The 20,378-nt window shown below is 41.4% G+C and overlaps 1 protein-coding gene across 17 annotated transcripts in view; it reads left to right on the top strand.

The window, feature by feature from the left end:
* The window catches only part of MARCHF7 (membrane associated ring-CH-type finger 7), a 37,332-nt gene that overhangs the window by 11,877 nt on the left and 5,077 nt on the right, over nucleotides 1-20,378 (top strand). For 6 of the 17 annotated variants that reach the window (XM_087949879.1, XM_087949883.1, XM_087949882.1 and 3 more), the window contains 5 exons: nucleotides 2,855-3,029; nucleotides 9,592-9,753; nucleotides 14,165-15,272; nucleotides 15,443-15,612; nucleotides 17,393-17,502. In XM_087949879.1, the coding sequence (XP_087806005.1) occupies nucleotides 2,855-3,029; nucleotides 9,592-9,753; nucleotides 14,165-15,272; nucleotides 15,443-15,612; nucleotides 17,393-17,502 (1,725 nt within the window). Of the gene's footprint in view, nucleotides 1-73; nucleotides 215-2,854; nucleotides 3,030-9,591; nucleotides 9,754-14,164; nucleotides 15,273-15,442; nucleotides 15,613-17,392; nucleotides 17,503-19,517; nucleotides 19,664-20,378 lie in introns of those variants that run through there. The other 11 variants (XM_087949885.1, XM_087949887.1, XM_087949886.1 and 8 more) reach the window with 4 other exon arrangements.

Below are 20,378 nucleotides of genomic sequence, written 5' to 3'. Positions count from 1 at the left end.
ATATTAGTTTCCAAATATTTTCTGTAGCCAACTACAAGTTTTTTTTTTCTTGCTTTTGGAATTTTTTCCACAGTGCTCCTTTTGGAACTTGTTTAGCTCAGAAATGTTCTTCAGTGTCCCAGTGTCCTTCCATGTACTGTATTTTTGAGGTTTCTTCCACAGATTTCAATAATGATAACATCTTAGGATTGTGCAGGCCATTCTATCCTTTCCTGTAAGTATTTTATGGATGATTAGAGATAAACCTTGATCCTACATCTTTTCAGCATCAGTTTTTCATTGATTGTGGAAATTAGCTTTTAGGATATATTAATATTTCATTGAATCTGTCCCAATATTGCCTATGTATTGCTGCATGCACACACGTATACCATTTCATAGTTGGAATGGTATTCTTTTATGCTTCATACTTTTTCCCACAAATGTATTTTGACTAGCTGGTACTGAATAGTTCAGTTTTTGGTGCATCTGTCTCAATATTTTATTTCACAGTGTTACAGTCTGATCAAGTTTTTCTTTACAGGATTATTACTGTATAAGTAATGCTATAATGATCTAATCTTTTTAGCAGGTCATTTGCAGTGGCCTGTGAGTTCTGTTTTGCACATCTGTCAAGTTTGGGGGCAATTCCAGCAGATATTTTTTTTTGGTCTTTCAAATCTTGCCTTGACTTTAAATAGTTCCATATAACTTCTATTTCTTAACAGTATTTCTAATAGTTTAAATAGCTATCTAGTAGCAATTTAGAAAGTTTTTTTTTAATAATTTCCCCTTGCTGGGAAGAGGGCAAACTCAGTGTATTTTGGGGCCTTTCAATTGATCTATCAAGACCTAGGAAGCATGCATTATCTGCATCATGCCTACTTATTGGAACATTATTCCCCCAGGGATGGGAGTTTCATCATTATGATCGTTCAGAAATCTTTGAAAAGCTAACAGTTCCATTAGGCCCTTAAGTACTGTAAGATATTTATGGAATATTTGTTGGTTATATTTTCTGTGTATTGGTTCTCTCTTACTGTTTTTTTTTATTTTCCATATAGACTGTGCAGAGTTGCATTGGAGTCTGATAGTCTCTGAATTTTGTAAATTAAAGAAAACGTAAATACATTATTTTTAATTTTAGTTTTTTAGATGTCCAGACAGCTACTGATATAGATATACATTCTATCACAGAGTAGGAATGCAAGTCATGAATAACATTACTATTTTCAACTTAGAATTTTCTTTTGAAGTAATTGTCAGGTACTTCCAAATCATAATAATTTATATGCAATTGAATACTGTTTCGGTTTAAAAAAATTAATAAATTTGTTCTTCAGTTGAATCTGTGCTTATTTTTTAATCATATAGTAAAATTATGAAAAATAAACAGTGCTAAACTGTGTAATTTACTTTACTACTGCTTGTAAAAATAAAAAGATATGTAGTAAACTTAAAATCATAGATTGAAAGTACTCATGGCAAAATATCCTAAATCAATAATTTTAAAGCCCAGAAAAGTAAATGTACCACTAAAACTCCTCCTCTTTATTGGATTAAATTATTGTCACCAGTATTGGTACCTTCATTTAATCCCATGCATTATTTTAACGGAGTTGGAGTAGGGCAGTATGTGGACAAAAATTTTGGGATAAGCTTATGTAGGTTACATTCTTCGGTCTGAATACATTTCTGTAAGATAGTGGGAATTATTTCTGAGTTAGATGAGATATGACTAGGATTATTGCAGTTAGAATTTTGAAGGTCAAGATAGATTTGGCCTGAAATAAAATTGGCAGCCAGTTCAGATTTTAAAAAGACCTGGTATTGATAGATTTCATATACAGCTCCAACTGAAAAATGTGCTATACCAGTGGTGGCTCACCTTTTTCTGCTCCTGTGCCGATAATTGCCCGCTTGCTTGCGCACACTCGCGTGCCAGTACCCAGAAGGCAATGTGCACTGTCCCCTGCACATACGCGTGCGCCCCCCTTGCGCGTCTTTGTGCATGTGCGTGCGATTCCCCACTTGCGCCGCACGTCTTTGCACATGCACGTGTGATCCCCTCACATGTAGTGCATCCCTGCTCATGCGCGAGTGTCTCCCACGCACTCTACCCCCTGCATGTGCATGCCATATACCTGACAATCAGCTGTTGGGCGGCGGCAGCACGCATGTGCAGTGGGGCTCTTCCAGGTGACCTCTCGTGTGCTGGGGGAAATGGCTCTGCATACCTCTTCCGGCACATGTGGCATAGGTTCACAAACACAGTGCTATACAATCTGTATTAATTGAGGTGTCAAGACTGTTTTCAAGACTGTCCTAAAGTGCAACTAGTTAAATTGAGAAGCTGCCTGTGGAAGATAAAGTTCTTGTGTTAACATGAAAATAGATAGCGGAAGATTGATAACAACTATAAAGGATTGTACATATTTAAATGAGTTCTGCATTAAATCTGTTTGAGTAAAAAAGGAGCTTGCAAATATTCATATGAAACAAACATTGGTTTACATTTAGGTTTTCCAAATGCTAACAAAATATCATGATTAGTTTATAATGCTGAATTACTTTGACATAACTGTTCCAAAAGGAACAATTTTTACCTTGTTTCCAGGACTAGAATGCATTTGTGTATAATCTCTAGTGTAATGCAATTTGTTCTCCTTAAAAGGAAATAATACTTTATTGTAATGTTTGAATAATAGCCTCTTAGACTATTCTTTTAAAATTATTCTCATTTATTTACTGGTTCTCTTGGTTGTTTTATCCAAGCTTTTTCAGCATAATAGTTTTGGTTCAATCTTTTTGTTTACTATTACAGTACAAGTCATTTAGCAGTCAATTAATAACCTTCTTAAATCTCAATTTATAGGTTACATCATCATCATCACTTTCTGCATCATCTTGGTTGGGTGAATCTGAAAGATCTCAGGGAGCATATTCTTCAAGACTGCATAACCAACAACAAGACATTGATTCAAAAAGACCTAAACTTTCTTATACATCTACCTCTAGTATGAGAAGTAGTGGTTTAAGCACAGTTTCAGGTAAGTTACATGTTAAATTGTAAACATTGTATATTAATAAGACTTATTACTACTACAAACTGCCACTCCATTCTCCAAAGGGAATATAAGTACAAGATGTAAAAAACAAGAACGGCACATTCAGTCAAAATTAAAACACCATTCCACATCAGAGTAATAATGGCATTTTTGTTACTTGTGGCCTCATTGATTTTCTAAAAACCATGAGGGATAGGCCCTTTCTCCGAGTGTGCTGAGGAGAATGCAAGGAATGGGTTAACTCTGCCTTCCTGCTCAATTAGACCAGACATATTCTTCCGATTAAAATCGGAATTCCGATTTTTGGGGGAATCGCCCCCCCTTCCCCCCCTTCTTCTCCTCCTTCCCCTCCCCTCGGAGGCCCCCTGAGTCAGGAGTTGCTACCGCCAGCGTGGCTCCGCATGGCTCCAGTCCCGCGTTGCCTCAGGAAGGGAAAGGCAAAAAGGAAGAGCCGCGGCGGCGCTTTGCAATGGCAGCAGCGGCACCGGAGGCTCAGACGCAGCGGCTCCCGGGTTTCTTCTTCCTCCTCCTGGCACCTTTCGGTCCATGGATACTTAAAGAGAACTGCGACCCCTTGAACGGACAGCCACAGAGGTGCGCAGAGCCCCAGCTGGACACCTGAGCGGAGCCCGGGTGGTGCAAGCGGAAGCCGCTGAGCGGCAGGAAAAGAGAGCTGGGCAGCCACAGACCAGCCGTCTCTCCGTCTGACGGCCTCGGCCGAATCTCTGCCTCCCAGCGCGCTTGGTCCTCCGCCCGCAGGTCCTCCCTGGCCCCTTGCCAAGCAGGTTTTCCGCCCCAGCCCCGCAGGGCCCTCGCTGCCTTCCCCTCGCCTGACCGGCCGGGCTCTTTGGGCAATCTGGCTGCCTCATGCCGAGAAGCGCACTGCCAGGTAGGGGCCACGCGGCGCAGGGAAACATGCCACCGTCCGGCCTTGGCGAGGGAAAGCAGCGGGCGCTCCCCGGGTGGCGGCTTCGGCCCCGCCACCAGGGAAGCGGCTGCCCAGCTCCAGAGCTGATCCACACCTGACTGGCTGGAAACGAAGGGTGTGTAGCGTTGGTGTTGTGTGTGCGATTTCTTGGCGCACGGCGCGGGGGTCTCTTGGCCGGCCCCGATTTTTTTTTTCAGAGGGGAATATCATGCCTGATTAGACTGAGTCAATCAAATCTTTTTAGTCCTGCCTCTCACATCTACTTCCCTAGTTTTCGACTCAGTCTTTAGCTCGAAAGATGTTTTTTCCTCAACTCTGATACATTTCTAGCAGGAGGAGGTCAGCACAGTGGGAACAAATTGAAGGCAGGCTCCCCGGTCTGACCATCAAAGCTGCCCTTATCTGGTTCATTCTATTAAAGCCGAGGTCCCTTTGGAACATCCCGCAGTCCTGCAGAGGGGCATACTCGCTTTGTGGTGATGCAACAGCCGCAGCAGCCACGTTTCCAACTGAAACCTATCTGCCTCTCTGAGAAATCCTTTATTGGAAATGGAGCCTTCCACGGCAGGAGACAGCCATGAGGAAAACGTGAATGGGGAAGGACTGAAATTATCAGTTCCCAAGCCCCAGGTTTCAAAGAAAAAAATCCTCTCCACGCCTAATTCAGCTATGACAGGAGCAGTGGCCAGAATCAGATCAAAGGCACTGTTCTCCAGAAAGGCCACTAAGGCTGAGGAGAAGGACATGCGCCAAAAGGCCTTAGAGAAGTTGCAAAGGCTGGAAGGAAGGCGGAGAGACGCAGCCAAGAGAGTTCCTCAGTGGACCAGCCTACCAGTTCCCACGCTTTTCAACCGTTGCAGCCTCTAACTGAGGTCCATCAGGTGGCTAGCCCGACTATCCAATCTTGGTCACCAGATGGTGCTAGAGAACAACTTTCTCAGCCACAGCTTCCAAGATAGAACACAATGAGCTATTCCTTCTGTTTCAGATCTACTCTCACCGGAAAGTCATTGGGAGCCAGATCCTAAGAGGGCAAGGCCTACTCCAGAGACTACCTTCAGCGGCGGGACTTCACCCAAGGGAAACATAGGAGCCAGAACTTTCCTCACAAATGAGATTAATAATCTCAGAGACTATTGCTCAGGGCATTGCCGCAGGCATACAACATGAGGAACATAAAGAGTTAAAGCTATCTGAGGATGAAGGAGTGACTCCAGATCTCCCAGCCTTCATAGGACTCTTCCGTCCTGCCTTGTTTAATACACTTCTCTACAAAAGCCAAGACCACAGCTCGGATAGGAGCAGACCCAATCATGTCAGATCTGGCCTTGGGCTCATCTGACCACAATAATTTATTGTTGTCAGAGCATACCACAGATAACGAGGAGATTCCCTCCCCGAAATTATTCCTGGATGTAGTCCGACAATGGGTCCTACCAGAGGTGTACCCATGCTCAAGAGTGACCCGTGGCGACCTTAGCCTTCTCCACCATTATGTCCAATGACATGAAGGATGCCTCAAGAACAGAAGGCAGGAAAGCAGAACTGACACTCTGCAAAGCCCATCAAGTGACTGCCTGGGTGGTTAAGTCGGCTACAGCTGCTTCCTTCTTCAATAGAACTTCCTTGCTCTGGCTCAAACAGATTCAAGCAAGAATCGCAGCCACCGACCTCCGCACTCCTCAAGACATCAACAAGCTGGCTGCAGAGGCAGAATTCTCTGCAGATGCCACACTGAACTCAGTTAAGTTGCTTTCAGAGCCATCGCCTCATCCTTGACAACCTGACGACTGCTATGGCTCCGTTACTGGCAGGCAGACATGAAATCCAAGTGGAAGTTGGCTTCTGCTCCCTTCAAAAGGGACAAGCTATTCGGAGAGGCCTTGGAGCCTATACTCATAGAGACAAAGACAAAAGGAAAGTCCTACCCTCTATGTCCAGATCCACTGACCGTCGATCCTTGCCCTACTTTCGGCAGCCTTCTTTCAGAGCAGCGGACACTGCACATGACTTTTCACATCCAAAGAAGGCATATTTCCAGCGCCAGGATCGCCAATCCGATAGGCCCTCCTATAGAGACAGGAACAGACAGTTCCAATCCAAACAGCCATTTCGACACAACGGTAGTTACCCTTCCATCGTTCCTTCAGATAACTGCAGATCCAACCCTCCCATTGGTGGCTGTCTACATCTCTTTGTGGCTCAATGGGGGGAAACAACTACAGATGCATAGGTCCTAAACACTGTCCGACTAGGCCTTGCTCTCAACTTTCTCTCTATACCCCAAAGGTTCTTTATTTGTTGCCTCATCTCAAAAACCTGAACAAGCAGATCCCTCATGGAAGTTGCAATTCAACATCTGTTGGACATTCGAGCCATCCAGCCGGTCCCAGAGGACCAGCAGTGACTGTGGGTTTTACTCCATCCTGTTTGTAGTCCCAAAGTCTTCGGGGGGTGGGGGGCGGAGAGCAATTCTCAACCTGAAGAGACTCAACAAGCATCTAGTATACAAAAAATTCAAAATGCAGTCCCTCCAATCCATACTGAAAAGCATCCGGGAAGGCAACTTCCTGACGGCAGTAGAGTTAACTGAAGCATACCTACTCATTCTTATATTACCGGCTCACCAACACTTCCTACGGTTCTGCTACGCAAAGCAACACTACCAGTACAGGGCCCTCCCATTTTGGCCTATCTTTGGCACCCAGAACATTCATGAAGATCCTAGTGTTGCTGTGGGCTCACCTCAGAACCATCCCTATTCACGTCCAATGCTATTTGGACGACATACTGATCCAATCCCTCTTACCTCTGGGCAACAGAAGACCTCCGCTTCACGATCCAGATCCTTCAGAATTACATATTTTCAGTCAACTATGACAAGAGCCACTTCTCTCCTAACCTGATTCTCCACTTAGGAGCATATATAGACACAACATCATGCACAGTCTCCCTGTGTCAGGACCGCCAGGACAGCATCAGAGCTCTGATGAGCCGGATCCAATTGGGCCGAACAGTGCTCTGGTTCTCCTCACACAACTCTTAGGCAAGATGGTGCCCTGTATCTTCATTGTTCCCTGGGTTTGTCTGCATGCCAGTGGTTACAGGGGTTCCTCCTGCCATGCCAGAGATCTGGCAAGAGCAATTCAGCTACCAGAGTCTGGATTCCACCAGAAGTCCTCCAGTCCTTCCAGTGGTGGATGTCCCTGGCCACAGCCAGGGGATGCACATTCAAGGAGTCAAATCGTCTCACCATCACCACGGACGCCAGTTTGTTTGGCTGGGGAGCCCACATGCAGACCCAGATTGCACAAGGCCAGTGGACAACTTCTCTGACCGGGTAATACATACCATTCAAGCTTCTAGGAGGCCATCTACAAACAATTTATGATTCCACCTGGAAAACCTGTGCCTGGTGTTCCAAAACCTCTATTGATCCTCTTTCAGTATCAGTGGCCCGAATCCTGGACTTCCTACATGCTGGGCTAGACAAGGGCCTATCGCCCAATACAATACGGAGACAAGTGACTGCCATATCCTTTGTGTTATCTTATGGGGAATTGGAGTCCCTTGCATGGCACCCTATTGGGCGCAGCTTTATCAGAGGCGCTACTAACTTAAAGCCTTCAACGGTTCACTGATATCCCTCTTGGGAACTACCTACAGTCCTCCAGGTGCTCTCTGCTGCAGCCTTTGAACCTTTGCACTCAGCCAGCCTTTGTTTTCTCACCTGCAAGGTCTCCTTTCTCGTGGCTGTCACCTCAGTGAGACGCATCTCTGAGTAAGTAGCCCTCTCAATAAGAAAGGATCTATGAATTTTCCATCCCAACAGAGTTATTCTGCGCTTGGGCCCTTCGTTCCTGCCAAAGGTCAATTCTTTATTTCGCAGGGCACAAGAACTGATTTTACCAGACTTTTTCCCTGGTCTGACCCATGCCCTAGAGAGGAAATGGCACACTTGGATATCAGGAGGGCTCTTTGTATCTATATCAAGAGGACAGCTTCCTTTCAGAGATCGGAGTCCCTGTTCGTATTGTTTCAACCCTCCACATTGGGTAATAAAGTCACAGCATCAACAATAGGCTCGTGGATATGGGCATGCATTGCCAAATCATGAACTTCAGGCTCTCCCATTGCTTCAGAGAGTGACAGCCCACTCCACTAGAGGTGCGACCATCACAGCAACATGGGCCACTCAGGTTCCCATTGAGGAGATACGCAGAGCAGCGATGTGGTCTTCTCCATCCCCATTTATACGCCATTATAAGCTGGATGCCTTCGTTTCTGCTGAAGCGGCCTTCGGTAGATAAGTTCTCGAAGGTATACACAGGCTTGGGGACTCTGGACCAGACTGCTTTCCACCCTTAGGACGTGCCGGCTTTGGTATGTCTCATTCCTTGGATTCTCCTCAGCACACTCGGAGAAGGGGCATTGGTCTTACCTGACACTGCTCCTTCTCGGTGTGCTGAGAGAGAATCCAACTCACCCTGGTGGCCATCTGGACCATGGTCCAGGGGTGGTCAAGTCAGGTCAAGCATCTCGCCATTGTCAAAACTGGGGAAGTAGACGCAAGAGGCAAAGATTTGATTGACTCAGTCTAACGAGCAGGAAGGCAGAGTTAACCCATTCCTTGGATTCTCTCTCAGCAAACCAAGAAGGAGCATGTGTCAGGTAAGAACAATGCCCCTTCTGATGTCCAGGTCAAGCTATTCCAGAGAAGGGGATTGGGAATTGAAAAGGTATGGTTTTGAAGTTTCTGCAGATAGCAGTATCTAATAGGAGGTCCCAGAAGTGGGCTTGCCTTACTCGATCTTATTGGGAAGGCAAATAATACTGGGAAAAGATAGTCCCACAAATAGCCAGGGCTGAAACATGAAGAGCTTAAAGGTGATAATTGGCACCTAGACACGTGGGAGCCAAGCGGGAACTAGATTTACTGTCAAAGTTGTTGCTTAAGTTTACCAAGACACAGCTTTGCTTCTCTTAACGACTACCACATTATGGACCTGCTAGTAGTTCCAAATACTAAGGAATAGTGCCATATGGAGTTTGTTGCAGTAATCCAATTGAGAGGTAACAAAGGCATGAGTGACTGAATAATTCCTCCTATTGTAAGAGGGTCCTAAATGGTACACAAGGTTGAGATATGCAAATTCCTTCTTGGCCAAAGCTGCCTCCTGCTCATAAGTCCAGGAAGACACCCAAGTTACAAAACAGTTTTATTGGAGGGGGGAGTATGACTTCAGCCTAAACTAAATACGGTATTTCTCCAGAATTCAATGGCTTATGAACACAGAACCACTCTATCTTTCTGGAATTAAACAACCTCTTCCTCAGAATCCATATGCTAGAAACCTCAGGGACCTGGATGGCATTTTAACAGTATAGTTCAGATGGCTCAGGATCTGTAAAATTGGGTATCATCAGTATAGTATGATACCCAACCCTGTGTTGGTGAATAACCACCTCATGTGACATTTGATAATAGTCATAATCAGAAGAGAAACTTATCCAAATAGAACAGTCAGGTTTCAAGAATACAATATGGTATTAAATGTAGAATTTTTAAAGCAAATAACGAAGTTGGAAAATAAAAATAGTTTTAACTGTCTTTAGATTCCCCATGGAGGTACAGTGATGTGCCCAGATCTTCATCTATGGTACTTGGATCATTAACAACTGGACTTGTGAGAGAGAGAAGAGAGCTAGAAAGGACAGAGCCATCTGTTAGTTTTGTGGATTGTAGTCAAAGGAATGGTGATTTCCCTCCATCAGCATGTATGTATTGGAAAGCTGAGCATGTTTAGTTATACGTTATTCCATAAACTTGCCTGGGATATTTATCTTGCTCTTGTAATGTTGTCTGACTATTGATTTAGTTGCTTCATACATACAACTTGCTTGTTGATAATGCCATTAACTGTGGCAGTCAAGTCTTACTAGCAAGCATCTAGTTACTTTTTTTCATTGTTTAAAAAACTGTAGGACTCTACTGTGCCTTTTAAATGAAAATTATTTTGAATTATAAGCAACATGGCGGCTCACTTAGTTAGGATGCTGACTTGACAAACAACAAACTCATGTTCAAGACTCAAGTGCTACTATGGGGCAGTTGAGCTCCCGTCCTTTGCTCCAGCTTCTGCCAGGGACATGAAAGCCCCTATCTGGGCATCTCCCGGGGAAGAGTGATATCACTGGCTAATCCTTTCAACCTGGAAGCAATGAGCGCAATGTGATTTTGAAATGTGATATTACAATTTAAATTACTAGACCTCGAGATATTTGGCCTAATTTTAATGCATAATTAAACTGTAATCACATAAAATACTATTGATCAGTATTTCCATTTAGAATATATTGGTAAAGAGTTAGCTCAGAAGCCAATAACAAACACATTGGCAATTCAAGATCTTTGGTATATTTCTAATGCCAAAATAGTAATGTGTTTGCTGTTCCCTTTACTCAGTGAATTGACATTATTAGAGACAGAACATCCAAGTTTTAATATATAATTCAGAGGTATATTTATGTCTACACACACACTTAAACCCCCCCCCCCCCCCCCCCCCCAAAACACCAAACCCCCCCCCCCCCCCCCCCCCCCCCCCCCCCCCCCCCCCCCCCCCCCCCCCCCCCCCCCCCCCCCCCCACACCCAAAAAAAACCCCCCCCCCCACGCAACCCCCCAAAAAACAAAAAACCCCAACACCCCCCCCCAAAAAACCAAAAACCCCCCCCCCCCCCCAAAAAATACCCCCCCCCCCCCCCCCCTCCCCCCACAAAAAAACACACACACACCCACACCCACACACCCCCAATAAATATTGAAAAGTATCTTACATTTATATGGTTTATATTTATATTAAATTATCTCATAGTAAGATAATAAAGAACATAATGTTCTGTAAGATTCTTAGCAATTTATTAATTGTAAATAACTACTATTTACCTTAGCAATATTCTTTTAACAGTTTATAAAATACTGTAGAGTTAGAACATCTAAAACTCATTTTAGTACTGATAACAATATGGGAATTCTAGATTCTGTTAATGTATTTGGATCACACAGTGAAATTAAGATATGTTTTGAATATGCTGCCATTTTCAAATCTTAGGCAATCAAAGTTAAACTTATAGTAACTCAGATTGTTTAAAAATTGTTTGGCAGTAAGTAGATTTATGCTATTAATTCTCTACTTTCTCATGATTTGTTCCCATCCAAGAGATTTACTTGCAATTTTCAAATTAGCATTATTCCAGAGTGTAAATTTGTCATGTGAATAACCCCATCTCAGCTTTTTCCAATTGTGCCTTTAATGCAGAAACTGTAATAGACTTTGGCTGAAGATGGATATTTGTCTTGCTATTATGTCAGGCAGGTCACATTCTAACTGTGCCAACAATATTTTTGACTTTATCACTTAGAGACTTTATTTAACACATAGAGACACTGAACTCAAAATATGTGTTCAGTGATAAAGCAGAGAATTAGGAAAGATAAACTTCCATTATCATGATAGCTATAATTTAAATAAAAGAAATCCAGCAGTTTAGAAATATTACAGCATTTAAGGCATTCATTATATTAGCACAGAAATATCTTTATTAACCTTGAAGTGATATGCATCTTTATATTTCTCTTTCCTTATGCTCAATGGGATTTTAAACCGTTCATCACTCCTTCAATTTTATCTGTTTTAAATGTTTGGAATATTTATATCCATAAATGAAGAAAGTTTCCTTGGAATAGCTGTTCCCAAATTTTGCAAATTTAAACAATCCATGGAAATTTAAATCCATGGAAGAGCCTTTAAATTGTGTATGAACTTCAATCACAACTGTTCGAAGCAAACTATATGCTAAAAGGAAACTAAGCAGTAAAAATCTCATGATTTTAATTTTAAAGACATGTCAAATTGTAAAAGTTATGCAGTTCTTGATCTTGAGCTACACAAATAACATTTAGTGATCATATGTACCTGTAAATTAGATTTCTAAGAATGGTTCGGTGTATCTCTTAATTTCATGGTACATGAACAGCTTAGACATTCTTGCAACTTAAAATATTTAAATCTGGAAAAAATGGAGCAACTCTTTAAAATAATTGTATAGGTCAGGAACAGAAAAAGAAAAAAGGCTGATACACATTTTTAAAAATGAAAAAACAAAGCAAAGCACAACAAAAAATAAATGTACATGGAGAAAGTTTTTTTTTAAGCCAGAAATAAATTCTAGAATAAAAACTAAAAGAAAAAGGTTATTTAACTTCTCAGTAACATCTGGGGCATCCAGGGATTTTTAAAAAGTTGGAAAAAGAAAAAAAAAAGATTTAGTCTCTTTGTATAGTAAAGGTTTTCACTTCTGAACCCATCAGTGGAAGAATATCTGGTTCTCAACAGTAATATTTAGTTTTTGGGTCAAATGGAAATGAAAACCTATCCAATAAGCAGATTCAATTTCAAATTGTATACCCTGTGTGCAGGGATAAAATTCCATACAGGTAGTCGTTGACTTACAACCACAATTGAGCCCAAAATTTCTGTTGTTAAATAAGACATTTGTTAAGTGAGTTTTGCTTCATTTTACAACCTTTCTTGCCATAGTTGTTAAGTGAATCACTATGATTGTTAAATTACTAACGGGTGTTTACTGAATCTGGCTTTTCCCATTGACTTTGTTTGTCAGAAGGTTGCAAACATGACCCCAGGACATTGTGACAGTGATAAATATGAACCAATTGCCAAGCATCTGTATTTTGATCATGATGGTGGGGATGCTGCAAAGCAGTCATAAGTCACTTTTTTCTGTGCTGTTGTAACTTTGAGCGGTCACTAAATGAACTGTTGTAAGTCAAGGACTACCTGTATTAGTGGGAAATGTATTCTGGTCTGATCTTGCTCAGTAATAAATGGAATGTTGAAAAATATATCTGGTTTCCTGTATGTAATGTAATATGCTTTATTAATTCCCCTTTTTTCTGTTCTTTTTTTCCATTGCTACCTTTTATGTGGGTTTTTCCTATTTTTCTCCTTTTTTGCACATTAAAGCAGTTAGAAAAAACATGCTGGACTAGTAATTTTAAATAGCCTTCATCAATCTTAGAACTAGTTTCAGCTAATGAAAAGCAGCGTAACTACCAGAACATATTTAATTTTTAAGCCAGTTCAAACAGCCAAAAATGTTTCATTTTATGAAACATTATAATTCTTCTTGAAAGAATAATTACTGCTTTTAGCTAGCTTTACTATAAGATTGAAACACTAACAATATATGATTCATAAATTCATTTACACTAAAACTTTTTTGTTTTTCAGTTTTATTTAAAGACCAAATAGAGTAAAATCTGAAAAAAAATTGTTAATGAATATACCTTGCTTCTCTGCTTCTGTAAACATTTAAGGAAGTTTAGCAATTGAAACCAAGATGAAATTGTAAAACATAAATTTAACATTACTGCAATTAAAATAAATTAACAATTGATGTTTGCAAAATAACGTATTGCTTTCCTAAATACTGAGAAAATGAAGACTAAATCCACCTCCATCTCCCTGTAGAATGTTCCAAGTCCATTGCCTGGGAATCCCAGAAAAGGCAGTCTCCCATATACCAGAAAGCTGAGGTTTCAGCAGCAATGACATCTTCAGAATAGTATCTCCTGCTGATCTAAGGAACTGGGCAGGTTCATAGCAAGAGAGATTTGTGAAATAGACAGGTCCTGAGTCACTTACAGTTTTAAAAGTCAGATATTAAATTGTGCTTATTCAGCTGTTGTGTCTGTTTGGCAACTGAAAGTCAGCTCTGTCTCGCAGTTAAGGTGCTGGACTAGGAATGGGGAAAGCTGAGTTTCTCTAGCCCTACCATAGACATAAATGGTAGCTGGGTGATCTTGGGCCAGTTATTGTTTGTCAGGCCTAGAACCACTACTGAAAAGTGTTTCAAATAGGCTGATGCTACAGTATGTTTGAGAGTTTGATTGTGAAATGGTGAATTATAACTAAATGCAATATACACACACAAATGTATGTTTTGCAGTGAAGAGTTGCCTAGTTGGATAACAAATTGTATGTAGGCTAACAACCAAGCTCAGAGATCACTCCACAGATAGAGCTGTGTTTTAAGAAATATATTTCCTTAATTTGATTAAATCTGTAGCCAGTGTCTAATTTAATTCTTTCTTTCATTTTTCTTAGATTTGCAGGAAAGACCTGCTTCTTCATATGCACAGGGAGCTAGACCAAAGGAAAACTCATTGAGTTCTTTAAGGCTGAACACATCCATGAACCACCAGTTGCCTTCTGAACATGAATCTTCATTACTTTCTAGAGAGCGTAGCTGGAATTCAAGATCTAACTATGTCCCAAGAGAAGTAGAGGCTTCTGAAATGAATATACAGCCAGAGTTTACCCATGATACCATGAGAAGTGGGACCAGAACCTCAAACCATTCTGAAGGAATTTTGCCAACCCAAAGGTCATTAAGTGAGCCTTCTGCTGATACTGAAGGAAGGCGTTCAACAAGGCAGTTACTATCTCGCCTGGCATCTAGTATGTCCTCCACCTTTTTCCCAAGAAGGTCTGGCCAGGACTCTTTGTCATCTTCAAGATCATTAGGTTCTAGAGATATAAGTGTTCTAAGAGCTCAAGCTTCTGCCCAGGCTACTACTTCTAACACACTTACATCTTCAGAAGGTACAGAAGCTCAAACACCTGATCCTGGTCCTCAGGGATTTAGCTTCCTTAGAAGACGCTGGGGTTTGGCAGGTGTTTCACCAAATCCTAATGCTGAGTCAGAACCTGGAAATTACAGACATCATTCTGAAAGTAGAAATGCAGGTTCTTGGCTGTCATCTTCTTTGAGGAACAGATGTACACCTTTGTTTTCAAGAAGGAGAAGAGAAGGAAGAGATGAAACGGCAAGAACTTCTACCTCTGAAACATCTGCTAGGTCACTGCATCTTTTTAGGAGAAGAGAATCTGCTGGGGATGTACCTCTTGAAGCACAAAGGGAATCCCTCAGGCCCAGGCCATCAATACCTGCAGTACCCAGTGGTACTACATCTGCTGCTTCGGGGTCAGAGTCAGTGCCTCCTAGAAGAAATTCAGGAATATCAGGAATGTTTCCTGGCTCTCTTTTTCGGTTTGCAATGCCACCAACTTTGGGAAATAACTTGTCTGACAATGTTATGATAACTGTAGATATTATTCCATCAAGCTGGAATCAGTCAAATGGACAAGATAGTGACAAATCAAAAATACCACCTTCAAGAGATCCAGAAAAGCTACAGAAAATTAAAGAGAGGTAAACAGCTATTTTTAATCATTTGAATGATGATTTAATTATACATTTTATTGGGCAAGTCCTACACATATTGCAACAAATAATATCTTGAGAATGCTGATGTATCTGATTAATGTCATAATATGCAAACAGTTTAATTCAACGTAGTAAATTTTCTCACCTCTGTTCAGTCTTCTTTCAGAAGACTCAGAAGAAGAGGAAGAGGACTTATGTAGGATTTGTCAAATGTCCTCTACATCTGCCACTAATCTCTTAATTGAGCCATGTAAATGTGCTGGAAGTCTGCAGTATGTTCACCAGGAATGTATGAAAAAGTGGCTACAATCCAAGATTAACTCAGGTAAGAACAATTCTGGAAAAATAGACTAGTTTGGAAGTTGATCACAAAAAGGGATTGTTAAAGTGTAGTTGGAAAACAAATGAAACTGGCTGAATGTATGTAAGAGTGAGGGTCCTTGGTGCTCTCCGAGCTTGGAAGTTTTCTTGCAGATGTTTCATTACCGTGCACTGTTGTTGTCTAGTTTGGGTAATGAAACATCTTCAAGAAAACATCCAAGCTTAACAAATCACTTCCTGGTAGGCCTGTTTACAGTGACTACCTGGTAGGCCTGTTTAAAGTTACCTGTTTTCTGCCAGGGAGGGGTGACTTGCTGCTTGTCCAGGGCTATTATGGGAAATACTGAAGGCATCTAGCACAGGATCCCCAACCTTTTCGGCGCCGCGGCCCGGTTCCGGCGTCAGCTGGGCGCAGCGGCCCGGTTCTGGCGTCAGCTGGGCGCCGCCATCTTTTTGACGAAAATCACTTCCGGTGGCGTCACGAGGTGATTTTCGTCAAATGGCGGCGCCAGCTTCTGGTGAGCTTTTTCGGGTAGAAATGGCTTTCTACCGGAAAAGCTCACCAACAGCTGGCGCCGCCATCTTTTTGACGAAAAATTGCTTTTTTACAAAAAAGATGGCGGCGCCCAGCAACCAGCGGCCCGGTAAGGCTTGTTCCGCGCCCGGTACCGGTCCGCGGACGGCGATACTGAAGGCATCTAGCAGATAAAGTTGCTTAGATTCACTCAGAGATGGACTTTTACTGGGTAAGACTGTAAGAGAAGCAAGGTTTTGTGTAGGGCAAGTATGAAACTAAACTCCGGAGGAGGTGGATGGGATCCTTCTAACTGTTAAGTGGAATTTCTCTTTATTAAATCTCTGTCCCTCTTCTTGGTGAAAGCTACCCAGGAGGTGACAGTAGTTGAATTCATGCCATAATCACTGAGGAAGGAGTGGTTCCCCTACTGGACCCAACTATATGAACAATTTAAGGAGAAAATTCCTAATGGTTAGAGCAATCAAATAGCTTGCCTTCAGAAATTATGGATGCTCCATCATTGGAGGTTTTCAGAAAGAGACTGGACAACCATTTGTTTGAAATGGTATAGGGACTCCTGTTTGAGCAGGGGGTTGGACAAAGTCCTCCAAGATCCTTTCCAACTCTATTGTTCTATGTTCTAAGTTCTGGCTATCACAGGGTTGCCATGGCTGTGATTATGACATCAAAGTATCCGGTGGGCATGTGGTTACCATTTCCAACCTGCTTTGTTGACTTCTGACAAGTGAAATCAATGGGAATGCCAGCAGGAAATCAAAAATAGCAACCATGTTTCAACAAGAGTTTCAAGAGCATTTCAAAATCCATTTAGAATTTTATTCATTGGAAGAAATACATAGAAATATACGTATACTGAGATTATATATGGTTAGAAATACCAGTTAAATACCTGTTAAATTCATTTTTAATGCAAATCTTTTTTTTTTTAAAAAAAAATACACAGTGTGGTATAGAAACACAATAGAATGGGCAACGGTAAAATGTTTATTTTATCTTGTTGATCTTAACTGTAACAATAATTTAGCCCTAATACATAATCTGTGAAAACAATCAACATGGACACTTGAGATGGGTATCCTAATTTCTCTACTCTTGCATATTTCTCTTAGAATCATAGTTGTCAAATATAGCAGTGAATTTAGTTTTCTGTTTAATGATGTATTTTTCTCTATAATTGCTGACCATTTCTGAATGTTTTCAATGCCAAGGCTAAATAAAACAAAAAGTAAAACTTTTCCCCCACTAGGTACTTCATTGGAAGACGTAACTACCTGTGAATTGTGCAAAGAGAAGCTTCAACTCAATCTTGACAATTTTGATATCCATGAACTCCATAGAGCACATGCAAATGAACAAGTTAGTATATTTTGGCTAATTTGGTAAGTGTCAGTTCAGTGCTTGTGACTCAGGATAGTTTTTTTCCCAACTCTGGAAGAAATAATCTGTTTGTGACAGACAGTTGATGTTGCCTGTATGTTGCTACTCTTCAGTTCTAGATGGCTTAAATTATAAACACGTAAAATACCTCAAGAAACCTCGTATACATAAAACACATCCCTTTTTACAACCCTGTAATCCAACGGTCTTGGCAAGTTTAAGACTTGTGGACTCCCAGAATTCTTGAGCTAAAATGACTGGAGGAGGAATTCTGGGAGTTGAAGTCCTCAAGTCTTAAAGTTGTCAAGTTTGAAGACCCCTGCTGTAATCCCTTAATTCTGGGTAGAGTCGGAGTGACTAAATAGAGCTGAGTGTTTACTGGCCAGATGCCCTTCCTGGTGCCACGTGGAGGTCACAGCAGATATTTTTTTCTTTGCGCCCTAGGAGAGAAATATCTGCCACTAGCTAAGATTGAATTCTCAACATTCTGAGTGGGAGGCAAGCATCTTTATCACTAGGGCATCACACCGCTGAAACTCCATATACATATAAGCATGAAAACATTTTAAAAAATAAACTCCATTTACATATAAGCATAAAAACTTTTTTTAAAAAAAAAATTCCATATACATATAAGCATAAAAAAATAAGCACCAACAAATACAAATATCCTATGTCAACAGGCATACCTCCTCTCCTGTCCAAAGGGCACTCTCCTGTGCAAAATAGAATTGATTCTGAAGCTCAAAACGCTTCTGATACATAGGAGGGATGAGGCCAATAGAATTCCTACTGGGAGAGAGTTTCATAGAGTGGAAGCATCCACTGAAAATGCCTGCATCCTTTGCCCTTTTGGGTAACAATTCCATAGGGAAACACCTTGTAAGAAGTATATCTATGTGATCTGGTTTGAATAGGCAAGTAAATATGGAAAAAGGTGATCCTTCAGATAATTGGGTCTGGAGCCATCTAGGACCTCAATTAAGCACTTTGATTTGCACCTGGATTGCGTTTGGTAATTGGCACAACTTCTAAAGTTGTGTGGTCACATAAAAATATCAATATATGCCTATTGCTGCTTGGGCCACTGCACTCTGCATCGGATGTAGCTTTGAGGATACTTCAAAGTCAGCCCCATGTAGAGTGTTGTGTACACACACACACACACACACACACACACACTGTAACTGCAAATGTCTTCCTGGCTAAAGCTGCTGCTTGTTTCTCAAACAGGAGCTCTGAGTCTAGGAAGACTCTCAAATTGCAAAGGAGTACAACCTGTTCAAAATCAAATATGCTATTTCCTTAATATCATTCAGGCCACAAACTCAAAGCCATTCCATCTTGGAGGGATTCATTTGAAATCTGTTCATCCCCAGCCAGACCCTGATAATCTCTAGGCACCAGGTCAACATTTCTATTGTATCAGAAATGAGGCATATATTTCAGTATGATTATAATACCAAACCCTCAGAGGACCACCTCCATTGACTTCAGGTAGATGTTAAAAAGGAATGGAGAGAGGGGAGAGGTGCTCCACAAAATAGAGGTCTTTGGGCAGATCTCTCCTACTACCCCAGTTGGAACTGGGCTTTCAGGAAAGAGGCAAACCATTCCAAAGCAGTGCCTTCTATTCTGTACCTTGGAGATAGTCCAGCTGAATGCCAAGAGTCCAAACAATCTGCTTCCTCAGTCTAAGGTGTCTTGCGTTTGTAGGTCACCACTTGTTTTTAAGAAGAGGAAGGTTGGGAACAGATCTATAATTGTCTAAGTCAGTTGGATCAAGTGAAGTTTTTTTAAAGTAGGGACATCTTCAGAGATGTCAGAAACATCCCCTCACTCAGAGAATTACGGATTACTTCTCAGATTCAACTTTCTACTGTCGCACAGGAGGCCTTATTAAACTGTGAAGGCAGGGAGCCAAGAAATAGTGGAACTAAATGCATAGGGTCCTATTTACTTACTCAGGACTCAAAAATTTATAATTATTCCAGATCACAAGACATCCAGTTATCTTCACTGACAGTGGAGAGTTCATCTTGGATCTGAGCAATTGGATCTGTCTTGCAAAGTGGAGTTGCTACTGAATATCATGGGAAGCAGCCAACTCAACTGACCCTTCTGGCCTACATGCACAAAGGTGGCATCACTTTTGATTTTCTGTGGAGTAGCACCTCTTGATGCAACAGAGTCTTGCTGCTACTCAAAGGCAGCGGTTGATACCAAACCTGAAAGTCTGATGGGCAGATTTCTAAGAGGAGAATTCTCCATTCCTCCCCTATCCAGGTGCAACAATACAGGCCAGATCTGTCCTTCCATTCATAATCAAATCATTGATGAGAAAAGTCTTACTATAGACAGTTCTGCTATTAATAGGTTTTAGAGTGTCTGGTCTCCCAAGATCTGAACCCTGGCAACTGGAAGGGGGTGTTTGTATTTGATTTGTATGCCATTTATTGAGGATACTTTCTGTGGCTTTTTTTTGGACATGTGTGAGAGAGGGATGGAGAAAGAAGGACGTCGTAAAAACGTATAATCTGCTTGTGCTTTGTTATGTGTTCTCAAATTCATTTGCCTGGGGTTTTGGAAGATTTGCATTTGAAAATGATATAAATAGGAAGTGAGAATGAACTTTAATAAACCTATCTCATTTGCCAATGCTGCTGAAATAAGGATCCTTGGGATTAAAGAACATGCATAAATCTTTCAAGACACAGAGTTTCTTTGGCAACGACAATTGGTTTTCCCTTCCAAAAATACTTCCATGTAGTACATACTTTACTAAATTTGAGTCTATACTATTATACCCAGTGGATACTGGGAAAAAGTCTGTAGGAGAGTTGGAATCCAAGGGT

This window comes from Notechis scutatus, chromosome 1 (genome assembly GCF_049901735.1).
Source record: "Notechis scutatus isolate UNSWTSFEM ecotype Mainland chromosome 1, rNotScu1.2, whole genome shotgun sequence".
Classification (NCBI taxonomy): Eukaryota; Metazoa; Chordata; class Lepidosauria; order Squamata; family Elapidae; genus Notechis; species Notechis scutatus.
Note: the sequence above shows the minus strand (reverse complement) of the source record. Positions and strands in the feature narration are given on the sequence as shown.